The sequence below is a fragment of the Anguilla rostrata genome, chromosome 12, assembly GCF_018555375.3.
Source record: "Anguilla rostrata isolate EN2019 chromosome 12, ASM1855537v3, whole genome shotgun sequence".
NCBI lineage: Eukaryota > Metazoa > Chordata > Actinopteri > Anguilliformes > Anguillidae > Anguilla > Anguilla rostrata.
In genome coordinates this window covers 22647649-22663918 of record NC_057944.1, presented here as the reverse complement: position 1 = coordinate 22663918, position 16270 = coordinate 22647649, and the positions used below count along the sequence as shown (strand labels likewise).

Genomic DNA, 16270 nt, shown 5'->3' with positions numbered 1-16270 from the left:
TTTGTGATATCATTTATGTATTTATCTTTGTTTTGCATAGTTCTCCATGATGTCCACAGTAATTTCCTTCAATATGCAGTGCACACATGGCAAGCTACTGTGCATAATTCATTTACTAAGGAATTTGCTATGTATAGAGCGCATTCATGAATATTTTAGCACGTGTTAAGAGTTGCTTAAATACCAAGTAGGATAGTCTTAATTTTTTCACTTACAGACAGTTTGATGCGTTATGAACTCCGCTGTGTTATGCCTGCCTCATTGTTGTGATTGTGTTTTTAATTTACCTTCTTCCCAGGTCTACGTCACCGTGCTGGACAACAACGACAATGGGCCTGTCTTCTCCCAGCCAACTTATGACATCACCATCTCGGAGGACACGCCCGCAGACACAGAGGTGGTGCAAGTGCTGGCCACTGACAGAGACGAGAAGCACAAACTGAGCTATTCCATTCACAGCAGCATCGACCCAGCTAGCATGCGCACATTCCGTATCGATCCCACTACCGGAACCATCTACACCACTGAGAGGCTGGACCATGAGGCCCGCACCCAGCATATCCTTACCATCATGGTAAGAGCAGAGCACCTGACCCACCCCAGACCTAACCTAATGTAGGAGCCAGTTACTGTGAGTTACTGGTAGTGTTGTAACTGCAAATTTTCTCGGAAGTGGGTGGAGGTCAGGCATCAAATTTGCACATATCTAACAAAAACAACAATCTTATAAAAGCAATTCTAATCAGGTCGGAAGAGGAGGGGGAAAAGTATTTTAAAAATGCAGGCAAACTTACAACACAACTTTAAATGTCATGTAAGGTGCAAGAGGGAGGATACAAGAATGTAACTAGCACAGGGTATTTGTGGATATAGTGCTAAATGTAGCAATATTCAGAGTTTATTTGATAAAGATTGAGTTTGAATGAGTGGGTGTTCAGTCTGCAGTTGAGAATGAACAGTGACTCAACTGTCATAACTACTGTGGTGAGATCATTCTGCCACTGGGAGCCCATAGTAAAGAAAAGACATCACTAAGATGAGGGACCCTTTCACATGGGGATAGCAAGGTGACCAATAGGGGTGGAATGGACCAATCTTGAAGGAGAATAAAATTTTCAAAATGGGTTTTAGTTAAAAGGTTGTATGTTTGGACCAACGGTTCCTACTTTTTTTAACCATACTGTAACTAATAATTAGTGGAGGGAGATGAGGTGTGACATGTAAGTATTATTATTGGTTAAAGACAAAGGCAGCAACAGCATTTTGAATGAGTTGAAGGGGCCTGATCGCACATGCCAGGAGATTGGCAAGGAGAGACTTTAATTTGTCTATTTGGGACAGCACAAGGACCTGGACAATCAACTGGGCACCATTTATAGCGAGAAACATAGGGGGGTTGTACATATTGTTGAGAAAGAGTCAACAGCTACAACAACATGGGTAACTGATTTTGGTTTGTAATGAAAAATACCAATATTTTTAGCAGATGGGCAAGCAAACACCTTCATTTTAGCAAGGGGATCCTTCGGGGGACAGGATTTTTCTGGTAGATGAAGTAGCCCAGTTTTGTAGAGATAGAGTTTAAGGCAAATATGTACATCAGTGTGTGAAAAGTAGAGAGAGAGTGTGGGAGGATATTATTGGGCCAAAGATGTGCAAGGAAAACAGATGGGGACAAAAAAATCCCTGGGGATAGCAATTTCTATTAAGATTGCCAAGAGGATGTGATGGTTTATTCTGTTAAATACAGCAGAGAGATCAAGACAACCAAGACAGAGGACATGGTCATTTTTGCAGATTTGAGGGCCTTGGTCGCAGAGGGAAAAGTCATCTCAGTTGAGCGGCTAACCTTGAAGCACGACAGTTTAGTATCTATTTTTTTTATTTTGAGTCAGGTAGCATATCAACTGTTTGGATACAGCCCATTTATGCAAGGCTTTTAGAGAGGAAAGGTAAGAGGGATATTGTTTACAATGCATTGGCAGCTCCCCAGACAATGGATATTACTTTGTCAGAGTTGACTTTGCTGTGTGTGTCAGGCTTACGGTAAGTTACTAGTGACGAACGCTTGAATAGTTGAAGCCACTGATGGAGACTGTGTAAAACGTGTTAAGCATGTTGCTTTGATGGGACCATATTGTGTGTTACCTCTGCACTGTTTCATTTATTAAATTAAATATGTATTCAATGTTCCTGATCTGAAGTCCAAGGGCCAGCAGTACCCATGCTTTCATTCCACTTAAATTCTTCATTAGTCAGTCAAACTAATGATGACTTCAGTGAACCAATCTGCATTTTTCCCCTCATTAGGAGCAACAAATGGTTTGAGAAATTTCTTGTAAAATTGCCTGTGAGGGATTATGGGATATAAATGGGGCCATGCTGATATATTTTACTGTTTGACTTCACTCTAATTTCATTTAGCTGCTTGCAACGGCTGGCACAAATATTAAACTCTTTCTCTGTTATATGAATCCCAGCTTGTTTTAATGTCTTTCAACTAATTTTCAAGCATACGTTTATTAGTGAAATGTTCTCAAGTTCAATTTTATGCTGTGATAAGAAAAGTTGTCTTACTCATACGATGCGGGTAATGCAACTCAAAGGGAATCCTAATGAAATTTCATAGAATCTATAGGTGTGGCACAGCTGAAATATTAAGAGGAGTAGCATTTGTTTATCATGTAACAGCCTTAGGTTGTTGAGTATCTCATAACAAAAACTGCACCCTTGCATAAAAATTCTGTTATAAAGTGCAGCAATATAAATGGATTTACCATTCCTGTAACTGATTTTGTTATATGTTGTCAGTGAATGACTCAGATGCAAAGAAAATAATGAGCAAAAGTTTTCACTGTTGAATAGTATTTTTTCTACCGTAGATTTATTTAAGTGCAGAACTTTGTTTTTCATATTTTGCATTATGAACCTGAAATTAATAGAGCATGCAGGCCAAGCCATTTTGTGTTCTTGAATATTTATTTGTAACGCTAAAATGAGGTGTGCCCTAGTTAAATATTTATAAACGCAGATGTTAGCAGCAATATTCTGCTGCAGTTTCACTGAGACATATTGTGATTCAGATGGTCATTGTAATATTATTCAAACATTAAATAAGCACTAGGTACATAATTTAGAAGAGCTCTACTCCAATTATTGTGATAATGCCATGCTATTTTTATGCAGATTTACTACATTATGTGGCACACAATCTAAAATAGTGTTTCTCCCTATTGCCCTTCTCTTCAGTGAATTCCATGTCCAGTAAATTGTTTTCGAAAGCAGCATGTGATCATGTAAATATCACTCTCATTAAGACCTCTTCCTAATCTGCTCTGCAAGCATGGATTATGCTTTTTTGGAATACAAGCAGTTTAAAGGGACATAATTTGGGGATGTGGTGGTTTAACATCTCTCACTTTCTTACTCTCCCCATCTCTACCTCTCTCTCTCACTCTGTCCAATCAGGTGAAGGACCAGGAATTCCCATATCGTAGGAACCTGGCACGGGTCTTGGTGGATGTGGAGGACGCCAATGACCACGCCCCCTACTTTACCAGCGCACTATACGAAGGCTCAGTGTACGAGTCGGCTGCAGTGGGGACTGCTGTCCTTCAGGTCACTGCATTAGATAAGGACAAAGGGGAGAATGCCGAGCTCCTGTATGCCATCGAAGCAGGTGGGTATCTCACAGAGGAAGGAGGTTAAAAAGGTTTGCATGTCTTAATTGTTCAGTGTAACTGAAGTGCAGACGTTATATTTGGAATACTATTTTCTTGAATACTAGTAGCTCTGTTTCTTTCCTTTAGGGAACACGGGGAACACATTCCGGATTGAACCGGTCTTAGGTATTATTTCTGTTGCCCGGGAACTGGACCTCACAACTATTGGCTATTATGTTATCACTGTCAGAGTGATAGATAACGGCTCCCCACCCATGGGCGCAACCACTGTGGTACGGATCTCCGTCACCCTGTCTGACAACTCCAGCCCCAAGTTTCCTCAGAACGAATACCAGGCGGAGGTCAACGAGAATGTGGCAGAAGGCACCTCTGTCACCATGATCAGTGCCATGAGTCAGTCCACCCTGATCTATGACATTAAGCAGGGGAACGGGGAAAGAACCTTCAAAATTAACCAGTACTCAGGGGTCATCACAACCCAGAAACCTCTAGACTATGAAGTGACCACCTCATATATCCTTATCATACAAGCTTCCAATATGGCAGGAATGGCTTCAAATGTGACTGTTAATATTCAGGTTGTAGATGAGAATGACAATCCCCCAGTATTTCAGCAACTGCAGTACACTGGAAGTATTAGTGAGGCCGCTCCGATCAACAGTGTGGTGCTGAGCACCACCAACAACCCCTTGGTAATAAAAGCGACTGATGCTGACAGGAACCAGAACGCTCTCCTAGTATATCAGATTGTGGAGGACACAGCCAAGATGTTTTTCACTGTGGACTCAAGTTCAGGATCTATAAGAACCATTGCAAACTTAGACCATGAAACATTTGCCAAATTCAATTTCCATGTGCATGTGAGAGACAGTGGCAAACCACAGCTGACAGCTGAAAGCCCCACCGAAGTCACAATCCAGGTCATTGACACTAATGACTCCCCGCCAAGATTTTCCATGGATGCTTATGAAACCGTTCTGCTTCTTCCCACGTATGTTGGAGTGGAGGTTCTGAAAGTCTCTGCCACTGATCCAGACCTCAATGTACCAACTGAACTGACCTACACATTGATAGATGGAAATCTGGAGCACTTCACCATGGAACCTACCACCGGCATACTCACTGTGAAGAACAACAACTTCTCCAAGGACCGCTTTCGTTTTAACGTGAAGGTCTCTGATGGGAAGTTTTCCAGCACAGCTTTGATAACTGTATTAGTCAAGGAGGCTATGGATAGTGGGCTCGTATTCACACACAACCTGTACTCAACATCTATACAGGAGAATGTCACCAACATCACTAAAGTAGCAGTAGTCAATGCTGTAGGCAACCGCCTCAATGAGCCCCTCAGGTACAGCCTGCTGAATGCGGGGACAAGGTTCAAGATGAAACCGACCTCAGGTGTAATCCAAACTACAGGAATCCCCTTTGACAGAGAGGAGCAGGAGTTTTATGAGCTTGTGGTGGAGGCAAGTCGGGAATATGACCACTTGCGTGTTGCCAGAGTAATGGTGAAGGTCCAGGTGGAGGACATCAATGACAATGCCCCTGTGTTTGTTGGTCTCCCTTATTACGCAGCTGTGCAAGTTGAGGCTGAGCCTGGGTCCCCAATATTTAGGGTCACAGCTGTGGACCGGGACAAGGGGATCAACGGGGAGGTGTCCTACTTTTTAAAGGATGACCATGGCCACTTCGAAATTAACAGGCTCACAGGTGACCTTCATCTGAAAAAAGCCTTTGAGTCTGACTTATCCAATGTGGAGTACGAGGTGGTTGTTTATGCCAGAGATGGGGGATATCCACCCCTTTCTACCACAGTAGAGTTTCCCATTACTGTTGTGAACAAAGCTATGCCTGTTTTTGACAAGTCCTTCTATGCTGTGTCAGTTAATGAGGATGTAGCTGTCCACACCCCTATTTTGGGAATAAATGCTACAAGTCCTGAGGGCCAAAATATTATATACACTATTGTAGATGGTGACCCATCACTGCAGTTTAACATTGGATTTGACACAGGAGTGATAAGTGTCATTAATTCTTTAGACTATGAAATTAGCCCTTCATATAGACTTATCATCAGGGCAACAGACTATCTTACGGGGGCAAGAGCAGAGGTAGATGTGGACATTATCATTCTGGATGTGAACGACAATGCCCCGGTGTTTGAAAAAACCTCCTACAAAGCTATTCTTTCCGAGACCTCAATGATTGGGACCCCAGCCCTTCAGGTAGTGGCAACAGACATGGACTCAGAAAAGAACAATGTAATACGCTATCAAATTTTCTCCAATGTATACAACAGCACGGACTATTTCCACATTGACAGCAGCAGTGGGCTCATTCTGACAGCACGCATGCTCGACCATGAGCTGATACAATTGTACAGCTTCATTGTCAGGGCAACAGATAATGGGTTTCCTCCCTTGAGCAGCGAGGTTGCTGTCATGGTCATTGTGAATGATATGAATGACAACCCTCCTGTGTTCAACCAGCTGTTGTACGAGGCGTACGTTAGCGAACTTGCACCAAAGGGCCACTTTGTAACCTGTGTCCAGGCCTCTGATGCAGACAGCTCTGACTTTGACAAGCTGGAGTACAGTATTCTGTCAGGGAATGAGAGGATGAACTTTGCCATGGACAGTAGCACAGGGATCATTACCTTGTCCAGTCATCGAAAGCAGAGGTTGGAGCCTGTGTACAGTCTCAATGTTTCTGTGTCAGATGGGGTCTTCACCAGCACTGCCCAGGTACATATCAGAGTCCTTGGTGCTAACCTTTACAGCCCTGTCTTTATCCAGAATGTCTATGTGGCAGAGCTGCGGGAGAATGCTGCTGTAGGCTCCAAAGTGGTCCAGGTAAAGGCTACTGATATGGATTCTGGACCATTTGGCCAGTTAGCATACTCCTTCATCAATGATGTGGGAAAGGATCAGTTCAGCATTGATGCCAATGGCCAGATCTCAACCTTGGAGAAGTTGGACAGGGAAAACCCAGAAAATAAGGATATTGTCCTGACAGTGATGGCTCTGGATGGGGGTGGCAGAGCCTCGTATTGTACAGTCAGGGTGATTTTGGTGGACGAGAATGATAATGCACCTCGCTTCAGAGCAGTAGAGTACAGGGCAAGTGTAAAATCAGATGTAGGCAAGGGGTACTTAGTCACTCAGATCCAGGCCTACGATCCAGACGATGGTGCCAATGCTAAGGTGTCCTACTCACTTTACAGCGAAGCCCATGTCCCTGTGGTGGACATCCTGGAGATAGATCCAGACAATGGATGGATGGTCACCAAAGGTAGCTTCAGCCATCTAAAGAGCTCCATACTGTCCTTTTTTGTGAAAGCTGTTGATGGAGGGATTCCCATGAAGCATTCTCTGGTGTCGGTGTACATCCATGTCCTGAACCCAGAGAATCTCATTCCCTCCTTCACCCAGCCTCAGTATTCTTTCACTGTCCCTGAAGACACCCCCATAGGTGCAGCCCTTGGCTCCGTTTACCTGGTATCTGGCCACTCTGCCATTTTTAGCATCATCAGTGGAGAGACAGGAGAGAACAATCAGGATGCCATGTTCATTGTGGAGAAGGAGACGGGTGTCATCAAGCTGGACAAGCCCCTGGACCATGAGGTCATCGACACCTTCCACTTCAAAGTCTCCGCCACAATGCAGCAGGCACGCATAGACTCTGTGTCCACTGTGGACGTGGAGGTGAAGGTCCTAGATTTGAATGACAACAAGCCAGCTTTTGAATCCACTTCCTACGAGGCAACAGTAATGGAGGGGATGCCTGTTGGAACAAGAATAATACAGGTGCGAGCACTGGACCCAGACTGGGGTGCCAACGGACAGGTCACATATAGCATTGCCTCCCCTCCGAATGTGGAAATGGACTGGACTGCTGACACCTTCACCATTGACAGTAACACAGGCTGGATCTCCACACTCAAAGATTTGGACTATGAGACGTCCCCATCCTACACCTTTGCCGTTGTGGCGTCTGACCTGGGAGAGACTGTCTCCCTGTCCTCCAGCACCACTGTGTCCGTCATCGTCACCGACATTAACGACAACCCACCCAACTTTGTGGAGGATTACTACAGGGGGGCTGTGAGGGAGAGCGACCCCCCAGGTGAGGTGGTGGCAGTGCTGAACACACAAGATGATGACAGTTCTGACATCAATCGTCAAGTCAGCTACCACATCACAGGTAAGAGTGTCTTCAGTTACTACAGTGAAGCAAATATGTAAATTGTATAAATAGGTAGTTTTTAATGATAGCAAAATGGTGTTAAGGTATTGAAAATTTCAGCTTTAGAGAGTAGATATTTTTCTGACCTAGATGGCACATTCCTGAGTTAGTCCCCTATTCCCTCAGTCCTGAGACAGATTCTTGAATGTATTTTTAAAGGTGCAATGTGGGAGTGTAGGAATGACATAAAAGCAAAGGTATTTTCTTTTCAAATTGTGTAACATAGTGTAACTGAAGGGAAAAAATATGAAATACATTGCACGGCTCAGTCTTTCCTGGTTTTTAGGGACTGGAATTTAGAAAACATAAAAAATCTCCTGCAGTATTTTCTTAGGATACAAGACTTCTTTAAGATACTGAAATATCTCTGTTCTTGAGTGTGTGTGTGTATGTGTGTGTGTGTGTGTGTGTGTGTGTTTTTGTCATGGTAAACTTGAAGCTGCTAAATTGTTAGCATTTCATGGACATGTTGTGGATATTATTGCATTTCATGGAGCTGAGGGAGGGATGATGACATCCTGAAGGGAGATGGATGTCTGGTTTATTTAAATGTCTCTTATTCAAACAAACAAGTGGGGGCCTTTTATGCTGTTTGGTGACCTAGTTTTATTTCTTTTGTCTGTTCTAAACAATGGAGCAATACCCATTTGCATGCGCACATGCGAGCCCGTGGCCTTGGATATCTGAAAATTGGTAAATCCCAGCAGACCCCTGCGGTGCAGGGATTCAAAGAGCACGGCTACTCTGGAGACCTCTGTAAACATAAGAATGAATAAACATGCAAGAAAAACGGATGAAAACTCATAAAGCTAAACAGAGGACAAGGGCTGAATAATAATTCATAAATTTGTATTATTACTCGGTTTATTCTGCATACCAGCACAATGAACGATTAAGAAAAAAGCACAGCAGAGTATTGATTTAAATACTGCTGACACATGCAAGGTAAGCATTTTTCATAATGTGACATCCCTGGCTGGGGATGTTACGTTTAATGCCACACTGCAGACCTGTAAATTGTAAATGTGGCAGTAAACTATTTTAAAAACACAAGTAACTGCTCTGCATTTTATGAGGTCCGTTACAAGTGATAAGCACCCCACCCCCACACTGGTTTTAATAAATATTTCTCATAAAATACGTACTGACCTATGAGTCACAGGAGCTTATGGGCTTTTATTAGATGGAAGCTGGCCTAGCAGGTAGGACAGAGCGTGAACATCCCTAATTAAATCTGGATGGCGCAACCTTACTCTTGGAAAAAGTTTAATAAGGGGAAAATATATTAAGGCATTGAGAGAGCAAGAGTGTGAGAGAGATGGAAAAAAAGAAGATTTTGCAACTTGGAGGGTTTGCCCTGTGGTAATCTGTGCAAGTGTCTAGAAAATTGCATATTACCGTGGAAATGCGTCATAGTCCAACTGGGCCACCTGCATCAGCTTCAGGTTGGCAGTGACTGATATGTAGGCCTAGGTGATATTATAACTTTAGCAGGATGCACATTAACAGTTTTTTTGGGGCAGAAAAAGCAGAGGGGCTTTGTGGGAGGCAGCAGCATCTGCTTTCACTGCTCTGTGTTTGGAAACACAGTGATTTCCCTTGGAGTGCGTTAGGAAGTTTTCACTTTTTTTGTAGCTCTGATGTACACCCCACACTTGTCCATTCTGTGCATGATGTTTGGATAAAAAATTGGGACAGGAGTTTATGGATTTTTAAAAAGTTGGCACCAAAAATATTTGATTGGAACCAAAAAAAAAAAAAACATTTTAGTGGGACACCTGGGAAAGTTGGAGATCTACAGAACTACAGTACATTAGTGGACAGAAAGTTAATTAAGCTCTTTGAAATGGGGAAAGTCTAAATTGAATAGCATCCTAATGAGTGCTTCAGAAGCTGGCTATCTGCATGGGAAGCATGGTGAGCTGCACCACTCCAGACCTTGCAATGGATAGCAGGTTTTCACATTTCAGAGGAGAAGGGGCAGTCAGTGAGCTACATGGGTTGCTGTAGACCAGGGGAAGATTCCTACAGATCGTCCCTTGGTCTTTTGCAATCTTCCCTTGGTCTGTTGCAACCCATGTAGCTTACTGACTTGGAGGCTGGAACAGGACACAATAATAAAAAAAATAAGATGAGGACAGCCCTGCTCCCTTCACCTGTAAATTATTGAATTTTATTTTTTATACTTCCATAGACGCATTATTGGTATTTTCATGCATAAATTTAGGTTTATTTCAAATTTGACTGGGTCTCTTGGGGACTTGCAGAACAGTTATATGAAAAAAAAAGATACTCAAGTTGATGGCGATTTCACACTTTTTTCACAGTGTCTTTGCCCGACTCAGGTTCTTGCCTATTTTTCTGATGGATCATACAGGTTTTTCAATTAGTAATTTATTCCCTCTGTGAGGAATAAGAAAAGTCAGTTCTAGATGGAAAAGTAAATCGAGGGAGTGCCATCACACAACATTGACTCATTTTCAGGATCTTGTCTAGACAGTTTAGTTTCAGTCCTCGAGGTGACATAAAAATTTGATAAACTATAAAAAAAAAAAAAAAAAAAAAAAAACACCACAAAACGACCATAAACGATTCATTGTTTTCTGATATATCATGAGTGAACACAGGGCGGGAACAGTCATCTGACAGCGATGGAAGACATCTCACATTCTGCTCTGCTTGGTTTACCCTGTTCCGCATCGACACATCACCCATTAGCCACCAACTGCTTTCAATTATGCAAAATTAAGCATCAAAATGAATGTGTATTGTACACAGACACTTTTAGTTGGTTAAAAATAATTATAGAATATTACTGTGCTTGGTAACATAAAATAAATTCCCTGCCTGAACGTAGTGCACTCTGGTGCTTTTGATAAAATTAAAGTGTTACTAGTTTAAATTTCCCATTTACCAGCAGAGTGGCTGATGAGGATGTAGACTATTGTATGGCTGATGTGTAACGTATGTTTCCCAATCCTTTACAAGTTCTAAAAGCGACACCTGGGCACGTTAGACGAAACATGATACCGTTTATGCGCTAATCTCCAGCGGGATGGGCGCTATGATTTGCCCATGTGTGACAGGTGTGGGGATTAGTCTAGGTGCTCTCTCTTTCAGTCTCAGTATGGCACAGGCTTTTGGGTGTAATCCGAGGAGACTGAAAGAAAGATAGAGAGTTTGCGTGGGGGTGTGGAGAGTGGGCATCACATGTCTTGTTGAGGAGTGACTAACCACCCCCCCTCTCAGCGGAAGTCTTTGTGCCATTTTACAGATCCTTGCAGCTGCACTGATGTGACATGTACACCTGTTAATGCTCTGCAAATCTGTCAGGCCTCCGACAAGCTGTTTACTTCTTTAAGCCCACTATAATGACTGGCTATTGAATCTAGGGTGAAGTGAATTGGAGTGTCTGGTGATTCTATAGAATCTGTGATTATATGAAGAGGGGAAGGGGGAGTTGTGGTCTTGTCCTGTCCTGCTGGCAGGCGAGGAGCTGTTCATCCCACCTGGAAGTGCTCCATCCCCCGCTGCTTTTTTGATCTGAGCTATTGGTGGTCCTCCTGTTCACACACGCCATCACAGAACAGCACCTGCTGGGGCTAATATCATCTGTGATGCAACCTCGAGGCCACTGGCTATCCGCTCGCTGTGTGGTCATGTGTTCCAGCCACGATATCTGCCCGTTTCTTCCACATTGACTGTGGCCAGAGCATATGCTTGTTGTCTGGGGCTCTTTGCCTGGCACCGTGCAGCAGGCGCCTCCTGCCAGACCGACACGCTGACCCACTAATGGCTGATCGCAGCCATGCCGAGCACCTGGGCGCGAGGCGGCCGTGAACGGCGGGAACATGGGAGAGAGGCGTGCCTACACCCAGCCGGCCCCCGAGTGGCTTTCATCTCTTCTGTCACCAGCGCCCTCGGGCAGAGATGTCAGCGGCGGACGCCCGTTGACGAGGGAAGAGTGACCTTGGGCCTGCGGCCCAGCTGCCCGCTTGTTGGTTTGTTTGTTTGTTTGGACAGAACGCCTTCTTATATGTCCAGAGGGCAGGGCAATAACGTCTCGTCCCGCTGTCCAAAAAAAGCTTTCGCTGCCACGGCGCCAGCGCAGGCCCACGCTTCGTGTTGATAGGACGATGAAGCACAGCCTGTGGTGGTTGTTTGTCTTTCTCCTGGCGTGTGTAAAATCTACCCTCGCTCCCGCTCTTCCTTCATCCCTGTCTCTCACCACCCGAGGGGTGAACGGCACGGGAAAGCGTCCCAGTCGCTCCTTTCCATCGCTGATGCCTCTGGAGCAACCAGCTTTTCCTGCCTGTCCCTTTGCATCCCCTCTGCTGTTAATTGCACTGCTTATCTCCAAGTGACCCCTTTGAACAGGGCTCAATACCACTGCCTTTGTCTGACATGTCAGATTTGTAGTCCGTGCCATTTGTAGTCCTGCCAGGCAGATTCAGGGTGTTCGCGCTGTCCAGAAACCCCTGTAATCTCTCGCTAAACCAATCAAGGGGTAATGAAATTGTTTTGGCAGCGAAGTCCGTGGTGAATCGCTGCCCCTCCGGAGACCGCGAGAGGAAGCATATGTTTTGGAGGGTCCAAAATGCGTACCGCACCTGTTAAGTGATAGTGAAATTGCTTCAGTGCTTGCATTGGGTGGAGAGGGAGAACTTTGTAAAGCATTTAAAAAGCTAATTTCATTTAAATAGTGCTTTAACAGTCATCATATAATAGAACAGGTGCCACATTTAAAGTTTTAAGGCCAGTGTTTTTTCCCCAACTTTTACAGCTTTGGGTTGGAAACTGCCCAAAAAACAGAGAGAAGATTTGAGATGATCCTATTTCCACATTGCTTTCTGTGAGATTTTAAAAACCTCAATGACAGAGCACAGTTTCTCTTTGTACCCTGCTAGAGGCTCTGTTAGACTGGAAAATGCACTCATATTAAAAAAGCCAACTGCACTTCTTCCAGCTCCACAGCAGTCTGTAGGTTATGTGAGTGGTCGCCTTGCTCGCGTTATTTATGGTCAAAATGCATTGACCCCACCCCTCCTAGCACCATTACCATTCTTCAGAGGCTCCCATTAAAGCTTCAGGGTTCAGTGTTCTGCTCAAAGCAGAAAGTCTAAAGAAATCACAAAATCCTCAGGGATATCAGTGCAGGCTCTCAAAGGCTAAAGCTGGAATAAGGAGCAGACAAAAACTTAACAGTTGCCGTAATTATTGTGTCATTCCATTGTATGGAGATAGGGATGTCACTCAAAGGCTTTCTTTCATATTTAAGTTAAAAGACTTGCATTGTGCATGTGGCTAGTGCTGTTGGTAGCTTCAGTTCTCCAGAAACATGAAAAAACTATGGGGAAAATGGTGGATTAGGAAAGGGAGGGTTTTATGTCCTGTAAACAATTCTAAATGGTGAAATTGTGCTTTTTATGTCTGACAGTAATGGTAGTCATGCAGTATGAAGCAGTTGTGTAACCCGTCTGACCGACCACGCTAAAGCAATCATACTCCTGTTATCACTAACCCCCTTTTTATGTTGATTTTATACAGGCTCAGGGCTTGGCAACAAGTGTGGTTTTATGGCTCAGCGGCAATGGCGCAGTGCTGGGTAGGCGAGTTAGGCGTCAGGGGACAGGATGTGATGTGAAGCAAAAACACGGGAAACCAAAATGAGCAGGAAAACAGCCAAGCCTCTCCCACGCGGTGTAATCCCTGCTGGGAGAGAAGCTTAACAAGGACTGCAGTGCCGGAGATCCGAGCCGCTCCAGCTAGCAGGCCTGGTTCTGGCCCTTAGAGCTGAGGTCTCACTTACTCTCTTGGGACGGGAGCGGTGTTGACGATGGCGTTATTTGGGTGGGCAGCATAATGATGGCACCGGCTAATTAGCCAGGAGCCCAGAGTACTATTATTGCATGCAATAAATCACTGGCATTATTATATGCTTGACCCTAATTGATGGTTCAACTGTTCATTTAAAATGGTGTGTCCAAATAAAACTCATATTATAATAATTTATTCTAATAACCTCGCTGTGTCAGGACCAAGCAATGAGAGGACAAATAGAGGTTATAAAGTTATTGTATAATAAATCTTGCACAAGCTCATACTGTAGTTTAAGGCAACCAGACTGGTGGGGGAACCAGACATGGTGCTACCATTTCCCCCAACCTCAGGTCATTTGGGTGATTTTCAGTGTGTGCGTGCGTGTACGTGCATTTGTGTGTGTGTGTGTGTGTATTTTGGGGATTTGTATGCTGTCTAATCCTGCTTTACCCACAGGAGGGAACCCAAGAGGAGTGTTTGCTCTGGGACTGGTCCAGGGCGAATGGAAGATGTATGTGAAGAGGCCGCTGGACAGGGAGGAGCAGGACCTGTACCTGCTCAACATAACGGCCAGCGACGGGCTCTTCGTCACTCGGGCGCTGGTGGAGGTCACCGTGAAGGACACCAACGACAACAGCCCCATATGCGACCAGGTCGGCACCGCGCTTTCCCCTGCAGACGGCTGGGTCAGACGGCCGGGCGGAGGCCATCTGCCTTCCTGATATCGCAGTCCATCTCACGCGACTGACCTCCTGTGCGAGCGGGCGCAGTGCTCCTTTAGCCTCTGTCACGGGACGGTACAGCCCTTGTGCATGTCTGAGTCCGCAGTGCAGCGGTAACACTTGCAGCTCTTTATCCTTTCCCGACTCTTATCTGTAACACAGGATCCTCACCTAAATCCTTATCATTTTGACTGACAGGTCTGACTGCGCCTCCTTTCCCCAAATCTTAACATTAGCGGGGCCCTGACTGTAGGCTCTACCCGTTCCGAGCCTTTATCTCTGTAGTCCTCATGCATGACACGTTAACCGAGCCCCTTAAGTATTCCTCAACCCAGTCAGAGCTATCTGTGACCAGGTGGGCTGGCCTGAGTCTCCCCCACGATCATGTTTTTGCACACAGTCTCTTCCTCATGGGGGAGGAGAGGGGGGCAGCATGGAGGCAGGAGGGCTGGTCTGAGTCAGACCACATCACATGTTCATTACTTGTGCTCTGCGGAGTCCCGTCTTATGCCTACGGGAGTCCTTTTAGTGCGTATTGAAATGCCATTAATGTCATTTCTGTTTTTTTTTTACTCGATTGACAGAAGAAACAGAACAGTTCATTGGACTGGAATTTTTTTTTTTGAAAACATAAGAACAGTAAAAAATTACATTCAAAGGATGTACTGAATGTCTGGACTGAATTTCACGCTGAATTTGTGTGGCATTGATCATCGTAAGCTAAGGTGCTGCTTTCATGAAATATAAATCAATGAATACCTCTACAGCCAGCGAGTGCTACACATTGATAGCTTACAAGAACGAGTGTTCCCAGGATGGCTGAGGATTTTCACAGTGAGGATACCAATGGGACTGCTGATTGCTCTTTAAATGTATTAACAGTGCTCACATGAGCAATTTCCCTAGAAGTTCTGTCTATGGAAAACAAGATGAGCTTTATGTGATGAGCTGATGGTTTTATGAGAGTACTTGTCTCTCTGATTGGGTTAGTGACCAGCTGTGGCACTAACTGTATCAGTGATGGAAATCAATAAAGATGAATCTACACTGACATGCAAAAGAATGGTTATGTGCTTGAGAGAAATCTGCCGTTTTAAAGAATATTTACCGAACATTTTAAAAGTACACATTTCCAGAATGTGAATGGATTTGCCATTGTGGGACTGTTTCTAAAATATAATATTCAACTCTAGACAACCCATTTGGAAAAAAAATAACCAATTTGGCAGGCCCAGTCGGAAAAGGTGTAGTTCCCATTTAACCCTCCAAGAGAAATTAGAGTCTGTGCATTGTGTGAGTTAATGTAACAGAAACACTTTAATAGTGTTCTGTTTCTGTTCTTTCTTCTGTGCATTTCCTTACCAGGCACTCTATACAGCTTCATTCCTTGAAGATGTTCCCACAAATAAAGTCATTCTGACGGTGGGGGCGACGGACGCAGATGTGGGGTCCAGCGCAGCCATCCAGTACTCCCTGTTCGGCCCTGGAGCCGAGGACTTCTACATGGATGCGGACACGGGTATGTCCCAAGCTGACAGCGGATATGTACTGATATTACCCATCTCAGCCATCACTCAACATCATTGTGTTTACTTATTTGGAAATTTGGTTTAGGATAAAATAAACCCTTGAGATAGAACATGCTGTGCTACTATCAAGCACTCAGCTGGTGGGGACTGTTTTTCACAGGCAGGTGAACCCATGACCTTCTGGTGTCCTGGTAGCTGCAAGTCTACTGAACCGCTTTCTGTTCATGACACCAAATGTCTAGCAAAATTTGCACAGCAAAGGACCTTC

General features: G+C 44.4%; 1 protein-coding gene across 7 annotated transcripts in view; it reads left to right on the top strand.

Annotated features, from left to right (window-relative positions):
• Positions 1 to 16270, top strand: part of fat3a (FAT atypical cadherin 3a) — a 203289-nt gene that overhangs the window by 154011 nt on the left and 33008 nt on the right. For all 7 annotated transcript variants that reach the window (XM_064303695.1, XM_064303702.1, XM_064303700.1 and 4 more), the window contains 5 exons: positions 299 to 574; positions 3469 to 3679; positions 3810 to 7889; positions 14208 to 14404; positions 15839 to 15992. In XM_064303695.1, coding sequence (XP_064159765.1) covers positions 299 to 574; positions 3469 to 3679; positions 3810 to 7889; positions 14208 to 14404; positions 15839 to 15992 — 4918 coding nt within the window. The remainder of the gene's footprint in view (positions 1 to 298; positions 575 to 3468; positions 3680 to 3809; positions 7890 to 14207; positions 14405 to 15838; positions 15993 to 16270) is intronic.